Source organism: Microchirus variegatus (assembly GCF_963457635.1).
Source record: "Microchirus variegatus genome assembly, chromosome: 22".
NCBI classification, from domain to species: domain Eukaryota; kingdom Metazoa; phylum Chordata; class Actinopteri; order Pleuronectiformes; family Soleidae; genus Microchirus; species Microchirus variegatus.
The window spans coordinates 4,973,155-4,989,346 of NC_139823.1; the positions used below are offsets into that span (position 1 = coordinate 4,973,155).

The 16,192-nt window shown below is 42.4% G+C and overlaps 1 protein-coding gene across 1 annotated transcript; it reads right to left on the minus strand.

The window, feature by feature from the left end:
* Positions 1-1,564: 1,564 nt before the first annotated feature.
* Positions 1,565-14,046, minus strand: LOC310943375 (protocadherin-17-like; the record flags this gene model as incomplete). Its single annotated transcript, XM_083908927.1, has 4 exons — positions 1,565-2,142; positions 9,416-9,585; positions 9,757-9,815; positions 11,578-14,046. 4 exons carry the CDS (start codon positions 14,044-14,046, stop codon positions 1,565-1,567), a joined length of 3,276 nt encoding a protein of 1,091 aa, XP_083765053.1.
* Between the last annotated feature and the right edge of the window lie 2,146 nt (positions 14,047-16,192).

Below are 16,192 nucleotides of genomic sequence, written 5' to 3' on the forward strand. Positions count from 1 at the left end.
GTGGCAGCTTTAATAGTGGAAAATTGAGGCATAAATAAAGAGCAACAATTAATGGGCTCTCAGCGTTAGATATTAAGCACTGATGCCCGATAACCTTGACATCCTTTGCTGGAGATGTTATGTTTTTTTTTATTTGGTGACTAATTGCTAACTAATGAATGGATAATTCTATCAGTTTTTTTATTTTTATTATTTACTTGTGATAACCTTCAGTGTCCTATTTGTTCAACCTCTGCTACTGCAATGACCCGCTTTCTCCCACAGGGATCATTAAAATGTAATTGTACGAAATCAAAGACAGAAAAAGAAAAATATCCATGTCAAAACAGCTTTGCTCGTAACTGCCAGTTGCAGCTGAATGTTATGGTTTGTTTTTCTTTAATTTTTGCGAGATTCACGTCTTGTAATTTGTCACACACATTCATATTTAAATAAAGCTTTAATCACAAGTAGACGTTTAACTGACAGCAGCTCTGATGACTTTGAATTTGAGAGTGAGGGAGAAAAGGCAAGAGCAGGATTTTCCATCTCCACCGCATGATGGATGATTATCAGACAATATGAGCATCAAGCAGAGGCAGTCAACTCATCTCCTGGTGAGAGTACTAATACCGGTTTTTTTTAAAGAAATGAATGGCTCTTTAAAGTGTTATTTCCCTTTGAAGTTCATCAGACTGGGATCTTATTAAGAACGTGTTAACTTGGCTGGTATTCAGTATTTAGCTAAGGAGCTCCTATATATTTAGTTTTTGTTATGAACACATTTGAACAGGCACCTGGCTCACATAAACAAAGACTTAAAGATGTGTTGTCAGTCAGAAATAATTGCCATCCATGCACACAGTGTATAGAAATTTAATAAAATACACAACAAGTACAAGTAGCCCACATTCACATGTAAGCTCAGCTTATTTTCACAGAAATTGTGGAGAGGACAACAATAAAATTACAAATACATTCTTAAAAAATTGTTTTTTTTTTACAGGAACCTTCAATGGTTTTATGAAAAGGGACATTCCCTGTTGCACCACCATTAACAGTTCATAAGACACTTCACTTGTTGTATGTAACATCACTTGATATGTGTTGCAGTCGTCTGTGATATTCAAAGAGATGTTTCCTTAAACACTAAACGGAGACAGAAAGCTTCACTGTACAAAAGCAGACAGGACTCAATACCGTAACAGTAGCAATTTGTTCAATAGCCTCACCAAATTTGAGCTTGAAATGTGTAAAATACAGACATCCAAACTGACAGATACAGAACACCATGAAAACACTTGAAGTCAGGTAAGCACTGATTTTCTCCCCCAAACCTCCACAGCAGTCAAGGACACATATTTCACCGAAACACAACAAGTCACAAACTCAAAAAGAACATACACAGCAGATGGTTTTTGGTTATACAATGTGTGTGTGTGTCTGGACACCTCTGTAGGTCAAAAAAAACAAAAAACAAACAGGGAAAAAAAAGAATCACCTCTTGGTCATTAATCTGTGATTTAATCTGTGATTTAATCAGCTCACCCCTGGCAGGTGAGAGTAAGCAAGATGATCCGACCTGTCAGTTACCAGAGTCCCGTGGGTCGAGCGGATAATCTGACCCCCCACACTCCTGGCTGATGACAGAGCTGTGAATGAGACTGCTTGACAGGGACTTAGGCTTGAGCTCACAGGTCAGGTAGGACGGCTCCTCCAATTCAGTGTGCAGCGGGGAGCACTGGCCATCTGGAGGGCCATAGGCACTGCTGTCTGAACCCCCCTCTCTATCTTCTTTGGACCCTTGGTTGGCCAAGTCCAGGGGCAAACTACTCTTGGTTGGACTGTTGGACGCAGATGGACTCTCCTGCAGTGGTGGGCTCAGTGCACGCTGTGATTTCAAGTAAGGTTTGACATTGGCCACAAGGATTGTACTGTCTCGCTGTTCCTTCCCAAACGTGCTGAGGGTTTTTCTGCTGCTGCGGCTGATGGTGCCATAAATCTCTGTCTCTACCATGGCATCCATTCCCACAGGGATGAAAAGGTTGGTGCGATTATCGGCGCTGTCTGCTTGGCTTCCTACCCGTAACTTTGGCATCCAGCATCTGTCAGAATGTCCCAGTGCACGACATTCATCGGTGCAGTGGACTGATTTGTCTTGCTCTGCAAAAACAGTTAAACATTTGTTATTGGACCCTTCTGGGGTGAGAATAAACAGGCTGCAAGAAAATGTTGAAGAACGAGCAACAACAATAAAAAAAAGCCAACAAACACAAATTCCTGTAATTTTTCTTGAAATCCCCCACTGCTAACAATAGCAGTAACACATATGGGAGAATAACTACCATTATGCAATGTTTTAAATGACTTAAGACCAACATTCTCTATTCTAGAAATCACACACAACGACTAACTATCAGCATGACAAACACACACACAAAAAAAGTTCAGTTTGCTTGTTTTCCTTTTGCAGTTCAATGCAGCAAATGATTAAGTCCATACATGCATTACCATCCATTCACTATTCTCAATGCGTTGTGTAGGTGTTTTCCTCGAAAATATGATCTGGTGCAGAGGATGTGATGCATTTTTCAGATACATTTACATTTTCGGCAGCAGCAGCAGCAGCAGTTTGTGTGGAATTAACAGGGAAAAAAACAACAGCTGTGAAATGTGCAGGAGCCGTGGTATTAACCTTTACTGGTTTATGGATGTGTTCAGAAATACTGTTGGGAGGGTGTTCCTTTTTTATTCTTTGTTCCTTTTTGTACAATTTCTGTGTTAATTTTGGATATTTCCCCTCCAAAAAAATCAATTAGTCCAATGTGGAATAAAACATAAAAGGGAAACTGAATTTTGGAAACACCATTAGTATTACAAACATCCATTAGCCTGACCTGTATTCGCGTTTCTAACAACTGCGAGAGATTCTGTTGCCCAATTAACGGCTCATTTGCATTTTCTGCCCATTTTTTTCGTTCAACTTCTTGTTAGTGGACGCACATTGTGACCTGTCCTTGGCACAAGTGATCACCTCAGTGATCAACAGTTTCCCCCCGCTGCAGAAAAAAAAGGAGAACCAGTGTGGGTTGTGTGGAAATTCAAATGAGAATCATCTTAATAGCGCCCACAGCAGGACACTAGTATGACAGTAGAAGCGGTCGCATTTGACAAACTGCTCGGTCATCATTTATCTCACATAATGGAATAAACGCATGCAGCCTTTTTTGACATGATATTAGTGATTAAGGTGGGTCATGCTGATTACCTAATGAGTGAAGCAGCAGCAGAAGCTTACCGGGCCAAACCCCGCGGGATTGTACGATATATGTACGTGTGACTGTGAATTTTTTTTTCCGTTTAAAAGTTACAACAATATGAGGCTCTTTTACATTTCACACCACACCAAATCCTGGCAGACATAAAATGAGCACCCGGGAGTGTGACGTGGAATGAGCCAGTTTCCACGATACTGTGATGCAGAAGGTGTCATTTTTTTTGTTTGTTTTTTTGTTGCCAATACTTAATGCTAAAGAAATGTGTTTTTTTTTTTGTTTTTTTTGCTGAAGACGCACAGAAGTATTTTGCATTCATGGGAAATGAAAGTTGTCAAAAGTGTCTTTGTTAAAGGGACGCTGCGTAGTATTTATGGGTTTAGATCACCCAAAATCCACTTTTGTATAGATATTATGTGCTCCTGCATTGTCGAGTCGCTGTATAATAGTGTTTCAAAAAAGTCATGTAAAATAACATGGTCACGGGCCGCTGTTGCATTGCCAGGACGCCATGTTTCTACGGGAGCCTGTATAGACAAACCCGGGAGAACAAATCGAGCGCCGAGACGAGGCTGAGAGCGGATCTTTTTATGCGTTTAGAATGGAGGACCACACGTATTTTACAGCGGATAAAGGAACACCAGTACCTGACCGCATCACGGAGAAAGGCGACGAGGACGACATTTGACCGGCTGAGGATACCGTATCGCTCAGGGAAGGGAGGGGGTGAGCAGAGGAGCAGTTTGTTGTTGTAAATTTCAGCCTCTCCTCTAGATGGCACTATAAACTACTTACTTCACCTTTAAGTGCTGAAAAATCGTTGCACACCTTTGGATTTTTGTAAGTGCTCCATAACAGATGCATCCGAGGGAAAAGTGGCCGGGCAGATTTGCCTTTATAAGCGTTTGTATAGACCAGAGAGACAATCGGATGGTTCTGAAGTCTTGAAGAGGAGTTTGTATGGAGTAATTAACAAATCACAGGGGGGAAGGCTCATCTAAATCATATCAAACACTGTTTCAGGCACATGAGGGACTTTACACATCTATCACACATCTCTGTCACTGCTTTAGCTTATTGGAAGGTGTGAAAACAAAACTGTAAAGAAGAGAAGGATTACAGCATTTGACTGCATTTATTTCAAAGGAACCACTATATACCTGAGCAGCATTCAGGAGCCATTAGCTCACTGACTTTTTCTTCATCCAAGACTATAGTTTTGTCTACACCGCCTTGTGGTTTGGATCATATTAATGTGCTTAGCATGCAGAACGTAAGCGCCTCTGCGGCTGCTTCTGGTGGGCACACTACCCACAGAAGTCCGCACCGTGGTGCCTCGCATGAGTATAAACAAGGCATAACGCTATTCACTTAAGTATAGTATATATTAAAATGATGAACATCGAGTTTCCTATTATTAATGTGGGCACGCCTGTGATACAAATAAAAACAGACACACACCACATCACATCGGCAAAATCTCCCTCTACACATGTTAATGCAGGCAATATTTCATCTGATGACAGCATTACTTCATTCCACACTGATCAGCTCCCTAAGCTTGGTCTATAAATAAGGTGTATCTATCTATCTTGCTCACACAACCATTCTATGATATCAAAAAAACCTTGAACGAGTGACTGAATGAAAACACTTTGGAACACGGGCTCTGATGAGGGTGAGAATATCAGCCGGGAACAAGAGGAAGCTCCATATGATGAGGAGGAGGGAGAGGAGGAGGAGGAGGAGGAGGGGGGAGTGCTCTAGTTCAAAGGCAACAGTGTTGTAAAGTAGCCTTGGACAGTTTGCCGGAGGATGCACAAACCCAAGGACAAGAAAAAGAAACCATCGCTGTGCCTTCCTTACCCAAGAGATGTGGAAAGCAGCAACCACGCACGGGCAACGCCACACACATACTGTACAAGCTCATTTTTGCAAACCACGTGCCGCTGCTATCACGTAGATCTGATTGTGATTGAGTGCATAAACATCTACACAAACACGCCCACACACACACACTTACAAACATAGGACACGATATAACAGAAAATAAATACGAGACTGACATTCAGCTAATTGAATCGGGCTGTAACTTTAACACTGGAGCGGTTTGAGCGAGAATTACCCAAGCAAGCGTACATTAAAAATGTTAATGGAAACAGCATTTTTACATTTACTGCAAAAACTGTCCAAACAATTATGACATTCTATATTTCCTGATCTGTGATATGCATCGTATGTGTGCATGGTAATATTCTATAATAACGATTGTTGGTTTGTATCCTTGTGAGAAGGAGCTGCAACATTTTTGGTTGTTTTCTACACAGCTTTTTTTTTTTATCGTTCACAAAGATGTTTGCCTGACAGAGTTATGTATCAGTGTAATATTTTGGGAGTGTGCAAATTTCATCATGTGGGGAAACCTTTTCCTTTTCCTTTGTGTGCTGTTTTGTTGTTCTCTGCAGCTGTACCCAGCTGGATGAGCACACGCGCCCTCCACCTTAAGATGCTTTACATAAACATTGTTCCCACGAAAACAAATGATTTCTGTCTCGCTCAAAAAAACCTGATATGGCCAATGCTAATTTGGTGTAAAAAATAAAAGAATAAAATCCTATTGAATGTTTAGTATTATTTTATCATCTTAACTTTTTTTTACTAAGCTGAAATAGGCAACATTTTAACAACATTAAATGCCAAAAACAACAATTGATGAGTTTATAATAATATACTGGAAATCTTGTGTTTATGCAGTCATTTTTTTCACATCTTTGAAATGTTGCTTGTGTATTGTTGGTCAGGTCTCTCTTCAAAAAGAGATTTTAATATAGGCAACTTAAATGATCAGAATCACTCATTTGTAATTCATTAAATGGTTTAAAAGAAGTGACAGCCAAAAAAAAAAATCATAAAATTCTGTCTTAAAGCCTGTAATAAAGTAGCAGAAGTGAAGCCTCCTTTAATATTTGATTGGCTGTGTGCACAGTTGTTCATCAAACTGTAACTAGAATTGCCACATTTTTCCCTCTTCAGATTTCAGGTTACATTCCCGGTTACATTTCCTTCCTTCTGCATAAACCATTCTAATGCTATCTTTGTCAGGACCAAGATCAAGAGAAAGTACGCCAGGTTCAAAATGCATTCCACATCAAAAGGGATAATGGCTTTGATTTGGGGGGAAATCGTAACATAGGTTCTGCATATAAGCGCTATACGCTTTGAAGTATCTACGCTGCCTTACATTGCATCACATCACAGTCTGTGCCCATGCATTTGTTTTACGCCATCTTTATTCCAGGTGCATGGGGAGAAAAAAAAAGGCACAAAATTGCCTACATGGGGGCCAGGACGATATGCATAAGCAATGGAAAAGCAGGGAGATGCTGCATTCATTACACTGGCCACTTTCACCATTTTCAACACTAAGCACCATATGTGCATTTAGACGGTAGAGTTAAGTATTTTAAATGTAAATAGGTGAAACTTTTAAACCCCCCTATGTAGAATATATTAGCGATGTATATTGATTTATTTGGTTTCTAACACACTACAATGTGTGTAAGCAGATAGTCTGCAAAAGCCTATATTATGAATCATTATTTTGCATTTGTCATTAATTGCAACTATCACTTTTAATTATAATACTTTATTTTATTACACATTTTTACTGTTGTTATTTAATATCTTTTTTATTTACCGGCCCCCGCTTTTTCATACCCACGAGAGGAGTTATGGCTGTGAACAAATTAACAAATGAATTAATCAAAACTGTATATCTGCTTACATTATAGCACGATGAAAGTTATTATATACTTTATATACTGCTTATGAATAAAGCAAGGGGGACTTCAAGTTAAGTGGTGCCATTAATGTTGACAAGGGATGATGCTTTATGTTCTAATCACACCTTATTACGCTTCAATACTAACCGGAATAGTAACCAGTTAGTAGATGTATGATCTAAATTATACTGTCTATATTAAAAGAAGAGGACGAGGAGGTGGTGATGCTTCCATCGTACCGTGTCTGGGATTGGCATTCAGTTTCAGATTCACCACTGAATACAAATGGATAATTATTAGCCCTAAAAGGGTTGATTTACACCATGGCTTTATATAGTCCGCTGCATTTGCAGAGGCGCATAACCGAATCATGACGAGTGACAAAGAAGCCATGATCTTATGGGCTAGTGTGAAAGGAACAATAACATGCTCCAAAAACAAAGAAACTGCCTGCCCATTATAAATAGAATCAGAGAAAACCTAGCAACATACCCAGAGTGCATCTGGTGTCTGTGAGAGTGAATAAATATTCAGAGTGCATGATAGGGGAAGCTGCACAGGTGCATACATTACCTGTATCAAAGCAGCCGGGAGACTAGAGGGATGGTAAAGGTAAAGACATAAAAGCAATACTACTTAACCCACAAGCTTTTGTGTTGGTGCATTTGGAACTAAAACCTGTGCTGTCTCCATTTTGGATAATGGCTCTGTCTTGTCAAAATCTGCAAAACAGAGGCTTTGTTGTTCGACAAATATACCTGTGTGTGTGTGTGTGTGTGTGTGTGTGTGTGTGTGCGAGCATGCAATTGTGCATGCATGTGTTAGCAAGAGACAGAAGGAGTGTGTGGGTTGGAGGGTGATGTCTCTGTGTGATCAGGTCTAAGGCACAATGCATTATGCAGCTCTTCCATCTTATAGTCAGCAGACAGTGACACCATTTAATGTTTAACTAAGTAACCCCCACAAGAGAGAACACCATTTCATCTAATCATTACTTTTTCTTTTCTAAATAAATGTTTCACATAGAGGAGAGGCGTTTTGCGAAGGCTATTAATATTAAAGCAATACCTCACATTTTTCTTATTCTTATAAATGCAGGTCTATAAATTGACTGACATTCCTGTTCGGCAGGTGTCAGTGCTGCACACGCAATGATTTCTAGTCTCGCACGTACAAAGCATCTATTCCAATATCTTTGCATGTGATTAGCCTTCGAACTTGGGCTGAATCCGATTCTGAAATGTGCTACAAGAAGAGATGTGATTGAATTTACACCTCCCACAGAGTCAAGTTTGGTCTGCCATAATTCCTCATACACAGGCGCACACACTCGCATCACCACAAAGACATAAACACAAAAGTGAGATAGATGGAGAGAGAGAGAGAGAGAGATTGCAATTCACACGTTTTGTTTCCTGGCATGCACGAGAGTGCTTCCATCTTTGCCCTCCTGAACGAGCTGCAAACAAACAGTTCATAGCGATGTAAATGGTGTGGAAAGTACTGCATAGGGACATGATGACCAGAGCCGTTCCCTTCACAAGTCTCACACAAGGAAACGATAAACCTCACCACTTTATTCCCCCATCATCTTTTATCTTACCAGTGAGAGCTGCTCTCATATTTTCAGTCTATATCCACAACAGCTAAATATATCAGTCCCTATCAGGTCAACCAGGTTGCAGCAGATTGACAATCATCTATGATTACACTCCTGGCAGCGTAGATTGTTTCAGGTTTTGAGAAATAAAATTCACCATTTCTATTTTCAGTTGTAAAGCAAAGCTCCTTTCAAAAGCAGTGTAACCATGGCAGGACTTATAATAACTGAGAAAATCCTTGCAAGCAAAACGTGGAAACACTCTGTCATGTTGCACCAGCAATACCTGTCATTTCCTGCCGCAAGTGTCTATCGTGCTTTCTTGTCTCCGTCATGCTTTTCAAGACATGTGGCAAAGCGGTGTTCAAATAATGCCGCGATCAAAAAGATACAGGCGGAGGTTCACTCTGCAATGCACATAAGTTTGTTTGATGGCTAAATCAAACGGGAGGCGTTTGAACATTCTACCTTCAGCCAAATGGACTCGTTTATCCCTTTAAACTACCATCTACCTTCCACTCTGGTCCCCTCTTCTCATCTTTGCAGCTCAGCTCAGGCTGTCTGCAATGTAAACGCAATAAAAAAAAAAGAAAAAAAAAGCTCCTGCAACTAATAACGGCCTGAATTCATCTCTTCCGTGTTCAGCGTTTCGCTGCATTTGCTGAGGCCGGCGGGCCTCCCCTTGAACACCAGCGAGCTGCATGCATGTTTTCGGCACATAAAGTACAAGATTCAGTTAGGCATCTTCAAGATGTCAGGAAGAGAGTGCGTCGGCTCACCCTGCTCAAAAGGCTGGCCATTAACTGCTGTTGCTTTCATCTTGAGGGCCTCTCTGGCAGACGTGTCGCAGTGTGAGCCTTTATTAGTATCCTGGTCACTATCAGCCTGGTCACTATCACCATGGCCACTGTCTCGGAGGCTTGCTCGTTCTGCATCCTTAAATGTTGAGCTGCAGCAGAATGGAAGAGAGACAGAGAGAGAGAGGGAGGGAGGGAACGAGAGAGAGAACATAACTTACCCACTCACCTCTACATGAGTGCTCCTATTTGATAGCCATAGTCAGCTGACAAGATACAAAGATGAAAACACAGACAGGAAGGAATTCACATAGACCTCTTACCTTTGGACAAATGGTTGCCTGCTGCCGGCATAGTTGGACTCTGAGGGGAAATTTTCCGTCTAGAAATAGAAAAAAAAAAAAACACTGTGAGTGACTGAGCAACAGATTTTATGCTGTTCATTTCATCAATCAATACTTTTTTTCAGATTTGAATGGCACACATGAATGCAAGAAACAAATCATATTGATGAGCTCTCATCCCTGCAGCAGTAGTGTACAGTAGTGATTAGTGCTCCGTCTCATGTGGCAACGCTTCATCTTGTTTTAAATCTAACACACTAACACAAAACACATTAAAGGTGCCATATGTAAGCATGCGGCCAAAAACGGTTACTACACTCAAATTCAAAATACCGAGGTCTTTTAGGTTTCGTTTTCTGACGTAACTGGCAACCCGTGGTTGCTCGGCAGCTGAGACTCTACTGACTGCAATGATTGGTAGACGGGGGTAGGTGGCGCCACATGCCAAAACATGGTTTCAAAACATAAACATGATTTGCAGTCTGCAAATTATTTTTTTTAATGCAAATATTTTGTCTGTACTGTTGTTGTTGGTGAGTTCAGTTTGTTATATGAACATTATTCCTGAGTCTCTGTGACATATTAAGAGGATTTTGTGGCCAGTTGCTTTAGATTTATTACATAATGCACCTTTAAAAGAAAATATATATCTATATTTATATTGAATAAAATTGCAACTGCAAAATCTGTCTGAAGTTGAAATATATATTTTACCAAAATCATTCAGCCCTCATACACATGCATGCACGCACACACACACACACATGACAGGTGTCAATAAAAGCCGCTTATCAGGTGCGCCACCAAGAGCGCCCTCCAATGATGAAAGAGGAAACAGTTACGCGTCTCCATCATGACCATGTTGTGTGTCTCTTTGGCTGGGCAGCAGAATAAAGCATTAGCCACTGTCATCAACATCCTTTCCCCCCCTATCTTGAGAATAATGTGTTTGTGTTTATCACACCCACATACACTAGTGGCTGGTGACAGTGCCAGGCCTTGTCATCTGTGTTATCATCTCCAAATGAGACTGTCTGTGAGAGCGCCCTAGATATTTTCATCGTTTACAACAGATAACTCGGGTGTGTTAAACAGCGCTACAAGCCCATGCTGTCAAATTAGCATGTTAGCTGGCTTGTGTGTGCAATGCTGCCGTCTCTACAAGGCAAGACTGGGCCCTATTAATGGCCTTATTGTGCCAACTGTGGATGCGGGTGGGTAGATCTGGCCCATATTTGTGTGGAGCAAAAAAAATAAAAAAATGCAATTGTGAGGTTATGCTGTGTGCATCTCACTGCCTGGCGCACACTGGTTCAGTAATGTGATCGGACAAGCTGCTCAAACACCTGTCCAATCCCACATTTCAGGCAGGGTTTTGTTTTCACTCTATAGCAGTGGAACTGGCAGGGTCACAGCAGCCTTGTTCAAGACTCACACTGTTTGCATGTCTAACTGAGAGGACTTTCTGATTATGCAGACCACCTGTACCACTTTGCAGGGAAGACTTTTAGAGCAGCCTCTAAAATGATTCTGATTCACTGAAAAAAAAAAACCCACACCATTCTTAGTGAAATACTTCGCGCATTCCGACATTGTTTCTGTATGATTTATATAGAGAGAATACTTCATAATGTCAGAACAGGGACAGAAAACTGATAATAATTATGATATCTGCTCAGAGAGAGTTTCTATTTCAGTCAATTACTTTTCTTTTGTCAGATTTGTGTGGTAAAGCAGCAGTTGGAGATAAGCGAGAATAAAGGGCAGATAAAGAACACAGCGCAGCAGCATCCTCCTTACCTGTATCACTGACATTCTACTTGCTGGAGTGTCTGTGCTCAGCCCGGCAAAGCTGGAGTGGCAACCGGCTCTGGGGACTGTCAGGCTGTTCGGGGTGGTTTTCAGGTACATGACCTCTGACCTGGGCAGTGTGAGTGGCAGAGGGCTCTGGTAGTCGAAACATATCGGAGACGTGATGAGTGAGGGGCTGCTCACCACATTCATCCTGCTCGCAGAATCTCTCTCCTCCATCTCACTCTGCACCAGCATGATGTCACTCTTGTTGATCCTTTTCTTTTTGCCCTTCCCCACTGGAGGATTGGAGTACTCAGCCATGCGGCAGTTATAATTCCCAGTCTCCTTATCTTGATGCTTGGACTTGACAGCGATGGCAGTCATGACTGCTAAAAGCATGACAGAGATAATGCAGAGGGTAACTATGAGGGGCAGGGAAACATCCCAGTGCTGCTGTTCCCCACTCGTGCTGGAGCCCCCTCCTGGTGCCGTTTCTGTGTTCGCCCTGATGATCAACTTAGCAACAGCAGATAAGGGGGGCTTGCCATGGTCCGTTACCTTCACCACCAGCTCAACCACCGGGGCAACCTCTTCCCAAAGAGCTTGGGCAGTTCTGACTTCTCCTCCAAACGGATCCATTTCAAACAGGTGGTCGTCATTTCCCTCTGTGATCTCATAGGTCAGATGACCACTTTCTCCGTGATCGTGGTCCACTGCCTTCACTGTGGTCACGATGTATCCGATGCCAACATTCCTAGGCACTGGGATTTCAGCCGTATCATTCTGCAGAAGGGGCAAAATAATGACTGGAAGATTATCATTGACGTCGAGTATGTTGACCCTGACTATAGACGTGCTCTCCATGTGAGGAGATCCTCCGTCTTTAGCCTGAACTTTGAACTCAAATGATTTTGTTTGTTCATAGTTGAAAGAGCGTGAGGCATATATGGCTCCATTTGTGGGATTAACAGACACATAGGTGTACACGGAAACATCTCCGATGTGTGACGGCAGAATGGAGTACGACACTGTTCCATTTCGACCTACGTCTGGGTCGTGGGCCAGAACGGAGCCCAAATACTCCCCTGGGATGTTGTTTTCAGGCACCTGTAGCACATAAATAGTCTTTGTAAAGCGCGGCGCGTTGTCGTTCTCGTCCAGGATTTTCACAGTGAATGACTTGGTGTAGTTCAAAGATGGGATCCCATTATCTCGGGCCACTATTGTAACATTGTATTCGTCTTTCATTTCCCTGTCCAAAGGTCTGTCTGTGAGCAGCGTGTAAAAATTATCGTTGTTTTCCTGCAGTCTGAAGGGCACGTTTCCCTGCACCCGGCACTGAAGTTGACCGTTTCTGCCGGAATCTTTATCCGTCACTCTGACCAAAGCGATGACAGATTCTGAAGGTGCTGCCTCACTGATGGCTCCTTGACGGACAGAAACAAAACTTATAATGGGCGAGTTGTCATTTTTGTCCTGCACTTTGACCGTGATTTTACAGTGGCCTGGTATCGGGTTGGGCCCCAAATCCTTAGCCTGCACGTCAAACTCTATGATTGGATTTTCCTCATAGTCGATTTCTCCCTGGACCTTGATAACGCCTGTATTGGGGTCAATGGAGAACAAATCTTGCATTCTCTCAGAAGCATATCCAGTAAAGGAATAAACCACCTGGCCGTTGCTTCCCTCGTCTTGGTCAGTGGCATTCAAATCTATGAGTACTTTTCCAGGCGGAGAATTTTCAGGAATCTCTATCACGTAGGAGGATTTTTCAAAAATTGGGCTATTGTCATTGGAGTCAGTCACTCTGATGTTAATCTGCATGGAGCCTGATCTCGGATACTCCCCACCATCAATTGCAGTGAGGAGAAGGGTGTGATGACTCTGATCCTCTCTATCCAGGGGTCTCTGAACCACCAGCTCTGGATATATAGTCCCATCGCCCCTCACTTTTAAATCCAAAGAAAAGGTGTTGTAGTCGTCTCTTGTGACTTGATAGGTCTTTATCCCATTTTCCCCTGAATCAGAGTCATGTGCAATTGTCAGAGGGAAGCGCGTGCCAGCAGCTGCGTTCTCTGAAATATCAATGTTAACATGATCTGAAGGAAAACTAGGCGAGTTGTCATTTATGTCCTGTATATCAATTTTGATCATGCATATTTCCTTGTCATTGGCAAACACCTCCATGGAGAGCTGGCACTTGGGGTTGCGCCTGCACAACGTTTCCCTGTCAATCCTTTGTTTGGTGAATATAAGTCCACTCTCGGGGTCAACATCCACCAGATGTGGTGCAGAATTCTCCAGCACTCTGAAGTTAGATTTCTTCCCTCGCTCCATAGTCCCATATCCGGCATCTTTTGCTATATTACCTATAACTGTACCAGGTCCTTGCTCCTCCGGGACAGAATAATTCAGATTTTTCAATGTCAGGGCTTTAACCCACAGTAAAAAGAAGATGGGTACAGAGAGACGCATCCCTTCAACTCGATATGCGGTAGAGGCAGACAGGAAAAAATAAAAAAATAAAAGAATCCTCGTTGACTTTCAACCTGTTGATTACGGCACAACCTGGAGGATGAAACCCAAACCAGACATGTGCTTTGACGCCGATCTCACACTAATTGGATATGAAATCGATTTCGGAATCGTTATCTCCTTTCAATCGGTGCATTAACCTCTTTCACATGCCGTTCCCTCTATGATGAACTCTTTCTGTAAACAAAGATGACCGCCCGACGACACATCATGCATGAATTAAACATCACATTCAACACAGTGCGCGAGGAATGCTTTGGTTTTTTTTTTTTTTCCTCTCACGGGTGGGACATAATGAATAATCGATGACTATAAAGTATTAATATTCCCTCACTGCATCCAAGGTTAAAGCGTTTGAATCTCTGTGGTGAAGGTTAGACCGTGGCTCACAAAAGCGCATTGCCCTCATGCGACATCTACACCTAGGCTACAGCAGAATACTGACATACCCTCGTTCAAAATGCAGCATTGCCCAGTGTAAACCAGTCACAATGCATTTACTTTTTTTTCTTCTCCGGTGCGGCACACTGTTGCATATGGGCTCTGCTCGCGCAGCATATGCAGCCTGTCCATGCCACAAAGTAAAATAAAAGCAGCACGCAGAGCTAATACTCCTCTCCAACCTTTTGTGTCCGCGTCATTCAAGAGCATCTATGGCACGGCTGCGACTTTTTTTGCCCGACGATTGTCCTATAATCAGTCCAATAATCCCATAATCCAGTCCAATCGGAAGCGGTGCTCTCGCATCCTTCATTCGGACAATGATCGCCTTGCACTGGCACTGCTGCTGCTGCTGCTGCTGCTGTGATCCTTGCCGGAGGATGGAGAGAGAGAAAGAGAGAAAGAGAGGGGGAGAAAAAAAAAGAAGAGAGAAAAAAAAACGCGAAAAGGATGCTGGAAGATCTCAGATAATCAAAATTAATCGCTTCTCCTGCTCTCTCTCTCTCCAGTTCTCTCCGCGTCAACTGTTGAAACCTGCTCCCTCCGCTGTGAGATCGCACCGGAAACCTCTCGACGCCTTTATAACAGACTCCAGTGTATTCCGTGGCCGCATTTAATACAGTTTCTGATCCTCCTCCTTGCAAATGAGTGAACGGTGACAGATCTAGCCTTAGGGGGGGTTTCTCCAATGGGTCTGGCAAGATCGCATGAAGAAGGGCTGTTCTAGTGCTACGTGATTCACTTACTGATGTGCGCGCACTGAGCAGCAGCAGCAGCAGCAACAGCAGCAACAGCATCACAGAGAATACGTGCTGGAGGATGTTGCTCCTAATACATGTGGATGTGAACCATGGATTGTGAATAGATCGATGCAACGTGTTTGGCTGGGATGTAGTAAAAAAGCTGTAAGGACCTGACAAGTGGTCATTCTGGGGAGAAGTAGAGCACGCGCGAGCCACTTGGTATGAAAAATGGAACATTAAAGCTGATAAAGTGTGAAACGAACTGGGTATTTCTCCCCTCAGATTGCCATGTTCACCCTTAAAAAATGGATAAAATGTTCTTATCAATGAAACCATGCACCTGTCCTCTACGGTATTATTGCCACTTGTTTTAACAGACAGTGGGTGTTTTCAGGATAATCTCTGTGAAGAAGACATGATAAACGCCCTATTCTTCTTCTTTTTACGTCGTATTTCACAGCTCAAATATCACAGCTGTAGGTATAACCCGTCTTCTGTAGCTATCACACCTTCAATAGCCCTATTCACGTCCATCTCATATATCATATTGAAAAGATATGGACTGACATTTTAGTTCACTCACTATTTGAACAAATATTTTTGACATTTGCATTTTTATTCCCACTTGACCAGATCTCACCACCCCCCCCATTGGAGCAACGCTGAGAGGAAGCTGTGTCAACATTGCGGCTGAGATCAGTGTTGCCTAGTTCCTCATTTAATTCAATGTTGCTCAGGATCTAAATCAACCTTGAGTTGTCCCTGAGTTCATTCCTATTGTCTGAAACATGGCTGCTTTCCTCCTCTGGGGAGCATCAACTTTGCCTGGCCGGGGTACAGCCTGCATAAATTGCCTATTTCTGCAGGTAAGAGATAAGGACAACAAAGGGAAACTAATTATC